We start from the raw sequence: 9,888 nt of genomic DNA on the forward strand, positions 1-9,888 counted from the left end.
CAACATTCCCGCCACACTACATATTTAGCGAAGTCATTACCGACATGGGGCCGTAGTTAGCAAACAGACGCTGCGGCACTTGGCTTGCTTGTGAGAACCCTTGCGAACACGCAGTTCAGCCGGGGTCAACGAGACTTTCCCAAGCCCCTGGGCCAGGGGCAGTTCCAGGCTTGTACAAGGCCCCTGCAAGGTACCGAAAAGGCAGTCCCGCTTAAGGAGGCTATCGCCATGGCCGCTGAGCTCCGAACGCTCGCGAGCCTGTGCCCCGGCCAGGCACAAATTCGCGAGGTGCTCGTCTCGCAGCTTGGCGCAGTTGTTTTGCTCACCAGCAGCGCCAGTCTCGTGATTCTGGACTGCCGAAACGGACAGCTTCAGCTTCGCCATCGCATCCAAGGGCAGCAAGCAGGCATTACGGCCATCGCGCTGTCTGGAAAGGGCTCAGAGCTCATCGCCGGTGGAGCAGACGGTTTCTTGAAATGGTGGCACGTCGTGACCGGCGAGGAATCTTGCAGTTTGCAATTTCCTATTGTCCACCGCGGCCGCTCGGACTCGATCAGCAACGGTAGCGTGACACTTGCAATCTCGGCGGTGGCAGCGGTGAAGGGAACCAACCTGGTCGCGGCGGCGAGCGGCAGGTGAGCACCTGCCGCCGTGGCAGCAGACTGCCGGCGGGTGGGAGGGCACTGGGGCTGCATGCGTGCTTGCAGCAGGTGATCGTGCGAGGTCTTGATCAGATCTCAGGGCTACGTTGCTGGATCATGTTTGGATGTAGTGCGCACCAGCGCTTTGGTGGTGCCGCCCCAGGGCTTTGACGCGGGTCGCAGGGTAGGCGCGGCGAACGGGTTTCAGTTTGCGACACCGCAAACTCCTTGGGGAGGAGACTGCATGTCGGCTGGGTGGTCTGGCCAGCCTGCAAGCTGTCCTCGCGTTCCGTGTTAGGTTTTCACCGTTTCGTGGGTGATCTGTGTGCCGGCGTCTCGACGTGCTGTTGGTGCGGCCGTTGACACGTTGCTACTCCCACGCAGGTCTATCTGCGTTTTCGGCCCCGGAGGCGAGCACCTGCACACGATACCCGGGTCCGCAGAGCAGATCCTGTCCCTGTCATGGGCGGCGCCGGACCTGTTGGCTGCGGCTGCCGGGCCGGTCCTGCACACATGGCAGGTGCGGCGGAAGGAGCTGCGTGCACAGTACTGGGGTCGGGGTTACCAGTGGCCATGACTTCCCGGAAACCAAGGCTGTTAAGCCCGGAAAATGGCCGCTGGTTGTACAGGGTCTGGTTTGGAGCATGCGGCTATGCTTGCATAGAACTGCTGTGGACTAATATGAAGGCAAACGGTGTCTAATGGGTCGTGCCTTGCCATGCCGGACGTGCAGATCAACCAGTCGCTGTGTGTAGCGGCGGACATGTACACGCCCACCACCGCCGCGGACATTGGGCTGCTGGCGTCGTCGCCGGAGGGCAACCGCGTGGCGGCGGCGTGTGACAACGGCTCGGTAAGTGGTGCCCATGAACGCCTGCGCAACCAAGCGCTGCGGCGACGTCGTGGGCAGCAGTCGGCAAACATGCGGCCAGGCGCGACTGTGCGGAAAGGTTTTCAGTTTGCTTTGGCTAAACAGCGCTCCCATTTATGTTGCTGTGCTTGCCATGTGGTGCGCAGATTGTCATGTGGACGCTGCAGCCACGGCCGGCGGCCAATGGCGTCAACGGCGGCTGCGACCCGGAGCCGTACCTGCCCGACCGCACGCTCGCGGAGGGGCTGCAGGCGGAGGTGCGGCCGCGTGGAGTCGTTTTAGTGACGCGTTTTGGACATGGGCACGGGCATGGACACTCGCGCCTAGCCGGTGATGCTGGGGGTACGTCGTTGGCCTTCAGTCTGATTGAATGATCACTACTGCGTGCAGGTGACCAGCCTTGGCTGGGACGGCGGGGGGCGGTTCCTGGCAGCGACGGTGGGCGGCCGCGGCTTGATTTGGTGAGTAGGCCGGCGTCTGGCGTCAGCCGCAGGGCTGGCGCTCGAGCACTAGCACCGCCCGAAATGTCTTCTGCGCTGTGGCGTTTCCTTTCGCCCGCTAACGCCGGCTGCTCATCTCGGGTGTGAGCAGGGACCTGGACGGGGAGTCAAGCAGCAGCGGCGGAGCCGGGCACCTGGAGCCGTGCGAGCTGAGACCCCTATCCATGCACGGAGAGCTCGCGCCCGGCGCCGCCGGCAGCAACGGCCAGGGCAGCGCTGCGGTGCCGCGGCTGATGTGGTGCAAGTTCCAGCCGGCAAGCGGCCTGCTGGTGAGCACGGTATCCAAGCCGCTCCGCCCGAGGGCCTTGTTGCCGGTGCACTAAGCCGCCTCGCGTTACGTGTGGTGCTGTGACCAGCAGTTCAACATCCAAGAACCGTCCCGTTGACTTCCATGTACCTGGCTGATCTTTGCAGGCGGCTGGCGACGAGCACGGCGTGGTGCACATCTTTGACACAGCTGTGCTGCGCACGCCCGCGGGCGCGTCGGCGGGCGCGCTGCTGAGCGTCTGCCGCACCGCCGCCCCGGCGCCGCGGCCGCCCAGCACGCCGCCTGGCATGGCGGCCGCTGCCGGCGAGGGCGGCCTGGTCGCACCGGGCGGCGGGCTGATGCCGCTGTCGCTCGTGGGCTGGTACACAGGGCCCCAGCAGCAGCTGCAGCAGCTGCTGCTCGCCTCCGCGGCCGTAGGTGCGTCCGTGCTGATGTCACACGCGCCTGGTGGGCTTTTGCTGGCTCCGCCATAGCTGTCGTGCTCGCACTGTTGCTCACATTAATTGTTTGCTCGCATTAATCAATTGCTGCGCCTGCTTGTGCTGTCCGGTGCAGGCGACGTTGCGCTGCTGGAGTTGCGGCAGGGCGGGCGCGGCAGCACCGCAGCGGCCGCTCCGCAGACGCTGACGGCTTCGGGCGCGCGCCGCCCCGCCGGCGCCGAGCCGCCGCCAGCCACCGCCGTGAACATGTCACCGGACAGCTCAGCTGGCGGTGCACTTGACGACGAGGGAGCTGAGGTGAGATGAGCGCTTATTAGCACGCAATTGCGGCTGCTCGAAATACGGCTGCTGGCGTTGGGTGTATCTCGGTTCTGCTTGATACAGCTCATTGCCTGCTATAAAGCTAAAGCGTGATCTCTCGACTGCTGCCCACAGAAGGATGAGTCCGGCTTGGCTGCCAGCTCGGAGCACTGCGGCCGCCCGCCATCGCCTGCACACGCGGACGCCGGTGCGGCGGCGGGCGCGGCGAACGGCGCTGCGGACCGTGCCGCCGCCTCGCAACTGCCTGGACAGCAGCAGCAGTCGCATCAGCCTGGACAGCAGCACCCGCAGCAGGGGCAGGCGCAGGGCGGGCCAGGCCAGCATGCCGCAGGGCCTGGCCAGGGCGGCCGCGGGCGGGGCCGCAGCAGCAATAGCAGCCGCCCGGCCTTTGGGTCGCGCGGGCAGGATGAGAGCGGCAGCGTCAACACGCAGTACCCGCCGGCTGCCTTCAGCGGGGGCAGCTTCAACAACCCGGCGGTCACAGAGCGTGCAGCTGCCGCAGCAGCAGCCGCGGCGGCAGCGGCGGCGGTGGCCACGGCCAACATTGCGGCCAACTCCACTGCGGCGGCGACTGCGCCACTGGGTGGCGGCGGCGGTGGCGGCGGCGGCGGCGGCTCCGGCTCGGGAACGCCTCCGCGCGGCGGCATGCACACCTACCCGCGCTACCGGGACAGCGGCAGCGGCGCCACTAGCGGGCCTGGGTCCGCCCTCGGCAGCAGCTACGGCCGTGGCTCCGGCAGCGCCGGCCGCGGCGTGGGCCGTGGCATGCCGGATGCAGATGGGTCGTTTTGGACCACACAGCAGGTGCCGCCGCCGCCGCACCGGCAGTCTGGTAGCGGCATGTCGTCGTCCGCAGTGGACAGTGAGGGCGGGCCGCCGGATGCCGTGTACTCGGCGGCTGCCGCAGCGGCTGCGGCAGCTGCGGCGGCTGCGGCAGCGGGCATGTCGCCCGCCGGCGTCGCGCCGCCACCGCCGCCGCCTCCCCCGCCGCCGCCGCATTACGCGTCGCAGCGTGGCGGCGGCGGTGGTGCGGGTGGCCGCGAGCGCGGGCCCGACCGTGACCGTGGCAGCAACTGGCACGGCGAGGGCGGGCCCGGCGGCGGCCCGCGCCGCGGCGGCGGTGGCCCTGTGTCCGACCGCATGCCTCAGGCGGGCGGCGGCGGTGGCGGCCCGGCGGCGGGCGCGATGCAGATGATGCCCATGTCTGTCATGCCGGCAGGCGCGGGCGCCGACGCTGGGGCGCAGTACGCCGCCATGCAAGGCCAGGCCTGGGCCTGGGGCGCCATGCCTGTGTGGCAGACGCCCGGCGGCGCCAGCAGCGCCGTGCCGTACAGCGTTGCGGGCGGCGCGATGGCGGCGGCGGGGCCGGGCATGGCGGCGGCGGCAGTGCCTGGCGGCGCGGCGGCGCTGTCGACTGCCACGTCTGGGCAGATGCAGTACATGGCGGTGCCCGTGGTGCTGGGGCCTAACGGCGCCATGACGCCAGCAGGTAAGGGAAGAGTGCTTGGATGGGGCGCGGAGGCGGCTGTGGTGGCGGTTGCAGGCCAGGCTATCTACCGTGATGGGTGGGCGGGGACCTGTGCTTCGCGGGGTAGACGGCTCGTGAGGACCGTAAATGTTTCGGGATGTGTATTTGCAACCTGACGCTGACCGCTTGTTGATTGGACACAACCGAAAACGCTCTTGCACTGTGCCCCCGCAGACCCGTCCCAGTACTCTTCCATGCCGTACTACGTCTATCCCTCCCAGCCGGGCATGCAGTACATGCAGTACACGTACGGCTACTATCCACAATACGCGGCGGCGCCGGGCGCCGTGCAGTACCAGGGTAAGAGGGTCGAGCGGGCGCGCAGCTTGCCTCCGCCGGCAGGGGGCATGAGCTGCCGCGAGCTGTAGGCCCGATCCGTTTTGCAGGCTTGCAAACGCTTGCAAATTCAGCTGTGTGTTGCCAGATATTGTATTTACGTCTGCACGCTACGCGTGCCCCCGACGCTGATGCAGGCATGCCCGGGCCGGGCATGGAGCCGGGCGGCGTCCAGGAGCGTGCCGGCGCCGGCGGCAGTGCCGGGCAGCCTGGCGCTGGCGGCGGGCCGGGTCCCAGCGGCGGCGGCGGCGGCCCGGGAGGCCCGGCCGGATCCTACCAGCGGCGCGGCCGCGGCCCCGCGCCCGGATCCGGGCCGGGGTCGGCCCTGGGTGGCGTGGACTCGCATCTGGAGAGCGGCGGCTCCGGCCACAGCTCCGTACTCACCTCGCCTTCCGGGCCTGGCATGCAGGTGGGCTGGCTAGATCCAAGATGAGCGGCATGCTGATGAATGCCTTGTTGCCGGCTGCGCGTGGCTTCATGGGTTTCTCGCACCGTCTCACCGCTGTCCTCCACCTGACACCGGTGCTTGCGCCCTCCGCCGCAGCACCTGCACCGGAGCGGGAGCAACCGCCGCAGCTCCCTCATGATCACCGAGGTGCCGGGGGCGCCGGCTGCGGCGTCCGGCAGCAACATCGGCAGCGGTGGCCCTCGCCGCGGTGCGCCCGAGTCAGGCGCCTCCTCCGGCCCCCCGCCGCGCAACGAGCACCATGCCGTCGGCGCAGCCGCTGCCGAGCACACCGGCACCTCGGCGCCCACGCATGCCCACACAGCGCCAACTGCCGCATCGGCAGCACCCGCTGCCAAGGAGCACCACGGCGGCGGCGGCGGCGGCGGCGCCCACCAGCGCTCGGGCGCCGGCAGCGGCTCGGCGGCGCCCATGTCGCCGGCGGGCCACCACTCCTCGTCCGCGGCGGCGGCGCAGCGCATGCCGCCGCCGGTGCCGTCGCCGTCGCCCTCGTCCTCGGTGCAGGGCTCCCCTGTGAACAGCGTCAAGGCGGACATGGAACAGGGCGGCAACTTGTCGGGCTCGGGCCCGGTGCTGCCCACGCTGCTCAAGGTCGCGGCGACGGAGCCGGCCAAGGACGCGCCGACGCTGCACCAGCCCCAGCAGGGACAAGGGCAGGCTCGCGCGCGCGGCGCGCCGGCCGAGGCCAGCGAGGTTCAGACGGCGGCCATCGCAGCCGACACAGGCGCGCCCGGCACCAGTGACAGCGCGCGCCCGCCTCGCCCGCCTTCGGCGTCCGCGGGCGCGCCGCCGCACGCTGCTGCGACTTCTGCCGCGGCGGCGGCCGCGGCGGCCGCTGCCGCCAGCTCTGGCGGTGCCCCGGCCCCGCCGCTCATGCCGCTCATGCCGATGGGCAGCGGCCCCGCGGGCCCGCTGCGCACCTCGCCGCACCGCGGCGGCGCCGCCGGCGCCAACCTGCCCGCGCCGCTGGTCACCTCGCCCTTCTCCACCCCCTCCGCCGCCGCCAGCGCCGCTGCCATGGCCGCGCCGGCGGGCAGCGCGCCCGCCTCCCACGGCGACGGCGCGGGCCCGGCCGGAGGCCCTGCAGGCGTGAGCGTAGCCATGGGGCTCAGCACCGGCGGCAGCGGCTACGCCGGCCCTCCAGGCGGGGGCCCCGGCAGCGAGGACGACCCGCGTGTGGTGTACGTGGGGAACCTGCCGCCGTCCGCGGACGAGCCGGCGCTGTACGCCGCCTTCTCGCGCGTGGGCTACGTGTCCTCCATCCAGGTGGGGGTTACATGCATGATTATGGTAGTTAAGAAGTGAAGGGGGTTGTAAATACCAGCCCAAACTAAACCAAGCCAAGCCGAAGTAGCGGAGCACAGGCAGAGGCGTTGGTCGGGGGCTGGGCGGGCTGCCGGGCGAGCGGGCAGGGTGCAGGGGCCGGGGCGGCGGGTTGTTGGTTGTTTAATGGGCGGGCATGCAGCCGGGTCGGCGGGTGACGGCAGCCTGCGCCGGCCGGACATGTGCCGGGGCGTAAAAACAGCTAAGCACATGCCCCGGCAATCTGCTCGCCTAGCTCGCCATCTCCTCCCTTAAAACAACCATAACACCCCTGCGCAACCCGCCGTGGGGACCTCACCCGTCCCGCGCGCGCGCAGGTCATGCGCGACCGCGAGACGGGCATGTCCCGCGGCTACGGCTTTGTGACCTTCAGCGACGCCTCCTACGCCACCGCCGCCATGCGCCAACTGAACGGCGTGGTGCTGCCGGGTCTCACCGTGCCGGGCGGCAGGCCGCTCAAGGTGGCGCGCGCCGTCAAGGTGCGCTGGGGCTGCTGTGGGAGTTGCCGTCGGCCACGGCCGCGATGCTGAAAGCAGAGTCTGCAAGCGCGGAGGCGTGTGATGTTGGGTGGCTTGGTTGTGGCCGGGCGTTGCGCGCGCGGCCTAGTGGTGTCTTTCCAGGGATGGGCTCCGGCTCCGGCTCGGGGCTCTCAACGGGAGTCTTTGGTCTACTCACCCTCCCGCTGCCCCTTGTCGCGCAGACCTTCCAGCCCACCTACCAGCAGGCGACCTCGCAGGCGCAGCGCTCAGGCAGCATCCCCGCCTTCAGCAGCAGCGGCAGCGTGGGCGGCCCCGCCGCCGGCCTGCCGGCTGGCCCCAGCACGCCCGGCAGCATCAGCTCTTCGGGCCCCATGGGCAGCGGCGCAGTGGGCCGCCAGGGCTCCCACGGCTTCGCGGCTCGCCACGGCTCCAACATGCCGCAGCAGCAGCAGGGCCCAGGGATGATGGTGGGCTCGCCGCAGATGCCGAGCATGATGGCGGCCGCGGGCGGCGCGGGCGCCGGCGGGCACCACGGCGGGCACCAGCCGCCGCCGCCGCCGCACCAGACCTACCTGCACCAAGCCGGTGAGCCGCACCAGGGCCCGGGCGGCGGCGGGCGAGGCGTCCCGGGTGGCGCGGGCGGGCCCATGGGCATGGGTGCGGGATCGGAGTCTTTGGGTGGTGCGCCGCAATCCTACGGCGGCAGGGCGGGCGGGCCTGGCGGCGGCGGCAGCGGTGGGCAGCACCGTGGGCCTGTTGGCGGCAGCGGCGGCCCTGGCGGAATGTACCATGGCGGGGCGGGCATGGGCGGCCCTGGTGGCGGTGGCGGCGGCGGCGGCCCTCGGGACCGGTACCAGCGCGGCGGCGGCCCCCGGGATGGCGGCATGAGCTCGCTAGGCGGCCCGCATCAGCCCGGCGGCGGCGTGACGGGCGCTGGCATGGGCCGGCAGCAGCCGGGCGGCCACGGCGGGATGGCGCAGCAGCAGCAGCAGGCGGCGCAGCAGCAGCAGCAGCAGTCCATGCAGGTGGCGGGCATGGCGGCGGCGCACGCGCCGCACGACATGGCGGCGGCGGTTGGCCAGCAGCCGCAGTACGTCTACTACTACGTGCCGCAGGCCAGCCCGGTGGGGCAGCCGCAGTACTACTACGCGGCGGCTGGCGCCGCGCCTGGCGGCGCCGGCGGCGCAGCGCAGGGCGCGCAGTACGCCATGTATGGGGCGCCGGCCGCGGCCGGCGGCGCGGCGGGCGGCATGCAGGGCGCGACGGCGGCGACCACCGCGTACTTCTATGCGCCGGCTGGCATGGCGGCGCCGCCGGGTATGCAGTATGTTTACGCGACAGCGCCGGGTGCGACCGGCCAGGAGGCGGGCCACGCGATGGGTGGCGGGATGGGCTACTCGCGCCACAGCGGCGCGAGTGGCCCGGGCATGCAGCCGCCACCGCCGCAGATGGGTCATGGAGGCGACAAGTGAGGGGCGCATGCGAGGACAGAGGAGGAGTACAGAGTGCGGGAGAGCCGTGCCACGCTTGCTTATCGCCGTCGCGTTGATCAGAGCGCTTTGCGCAGGGAGGGAGTAGCGGCAGTGCGTCTGCGTCGCATGGCGCTGCGTGCACGCAAGAGTGTTCATAGTCTGCCCATTGCGGGCTCGCATGCTTGCCGGATGCCAGTTGTGGGTATGGAATGGAAGTACCATTGCGTTATGTGGATACTGCGCACTCGAGTTGGGGAAGTCGGGGTGCTGTCTTGAGCGCTAGTCTTCGGGAGTGTGTGGTGGGCTGCGTGGCCAGCGTCACTGCAGCGCCAGTTGGTTGGCCTTGGCTGCTTTAACCCTGCTCCCGGTGTCCAACGCGTAACGGCCCGTGGCGAGGTGAAAGTGAGCCAGTCGAAGGAAAGGGAGTGCAGTGAGTCTCCCAGGAGACGCAGAAGTGGACGAAGCGGAGGCGTTGCCGTGCGGTTGTGGTCCTGACAGGGCCGTTGGGACCAGGTGAACAAGCAAGGTTGTTGCGGCAGCTTCATAGCGGCCACGTGTAACGGCTGTGAGTGCACGCCGCGTCTCTCAAGTTGTGTGCCCCACATGGTGAATGCGAGTTGGTGGGCCGCGCTGCACGAAACCGGCTGCAGCTCCGTAGGTCGCGTGTGGCCCGCGAGTGCCGCCAGCGCGTCGCTGCCTGTAGGCTGTGGCGAAATGAGCGAGGGCCAGGGTTGAACGGGGTGTGCTGCACTGCTGCAGTGAAGAATCTTGGAGAAGCAGGAATGCTGACGTACAGGTGGATCCTGACGCTTGGGCGCTTGGCACCTCGTGCATCAGCGTTGTATGAGCGGGCCGTTGAGCAGGGCTTGCATCTTCCACGGGTGGGCCGCCGCCGCAGGCGAGAAGGTCCCTAACCACGTTCTCGCCTACGGCATACGGCCAGATATATGTAGCGGCAGCCAATGCAAAGCCTCGCTTATCGCGCTTTCGACAGTGGTAAGCAGGGGCGCAAGCCACGCAAACAACACAGCAGCGTTCATGCAGTGCCAAACACATCTCAGCATAATGCAGCGTGCTGTATGGCGGCGTGGGTGGGCCCCTCTTCGTGTACATACAGCCTCTGAACACACCCGCTACCCCTACCCCACACCCGCTACCCCTACGCCCCTACCCACACACGGTACTCGCTCATTCGTGTGTGAAGGCTCCGCATCTGCGTCTGCCGCACCTCCATCTGCCGGCC

General features: G+C 69.8%; 2 protein-coding genes across 2 annotated transcripts in view; one reads left to right on the top strand and one right to left on the bottom strand.

Annotated features, from left to right (window-relative positions):
• Positions 1-32: 32 nt before the first annotated feature.
• CHLRE_02g095101v5 (uncharacterized protein) lies at positions 33-9,494 on the top strand. The gene is made up of 14 exons (XM_043059566.1): positions 33-635; positions 1,026-1,161; positions 1,375-1,494; positions 1,659-1,769; positions 1,903-1,973; positions 2,104-2,281; positions 2,427-2,697; positions 2,836-3,017; positions 3,156-4,530; positions 4,744-4,869; positions 5,043-5,314; positions 5,450-6,637; positions 7,012-7,173; positions 7,395-9,494. The coding sequence occupies exons 1-14, from the start codon at positions 229-231 to the stop codon at positions 8,643-8,645; spliced, it is 5,850 nt and encodes a 1,949-aa protein (XP_042927197.1). The 5' UTR covers positions 33-228; the 3' UTR covers positions 8,646-9,494.
• Positions 9,495-9,496: 2 nt separating this feature from the next.
• Positions 9,497-9,888, bottom strand: part of CHLRE_02g095102v5 (uncharacterized protein) — a 7,586-nt gene continuing 7,194 nt past the window's right edge. Inside the window, exon 14 of the mRNA XM_001701137.2 lies at positions 9,497-9,888. This exon is cut by the window's right edge and continues 643 nt beyond it. The gene's annotated coding sequence lies outside the window, so the exon portion shown is untranslated.

Source organism: Chlamydomonas reinhardtii, chromosome 2, assembly GCF_000002595.2.
Source record: "Chlamydomonas reinhardtii strain CC-503 cw92 mt+ chromosome 2, whole genome shotgun sequence".
NCBI lineage: Eukaryota > Viridiplantae > Chlorophyta > Chlorophyceae > Chlamydomonadales > Chlamydomonadaceae > Chlamydomonas > Chlamydomonas reinhardtii.

Bases quoted from the DNA above. Each gene is read 5' to 3' on its own strand.
- CHLRE_02g095101v5 (XM_043059566.1), top strand. From the start codon at position 229: ATGGCCGCTGAGCTCCGAACGCTCGCGAGCCTGTGCCCCGGCCAGGCA. The intron at 6,638-7,011 runs GTGGGGGTTACA...GCGCGCGCGCAG, and splicing joins GCTACGTGTCCTCCATCCAG to GTCATGCGCGACCGCGAGAC. The intron at 7,174-7,394 runs GTGCGCTGGGGC...CTTGTCGCGCAG, and splicing joins AGGTGGCGCGCGCCGTCAAG to ACCTTCCAGCCCACCTACCA.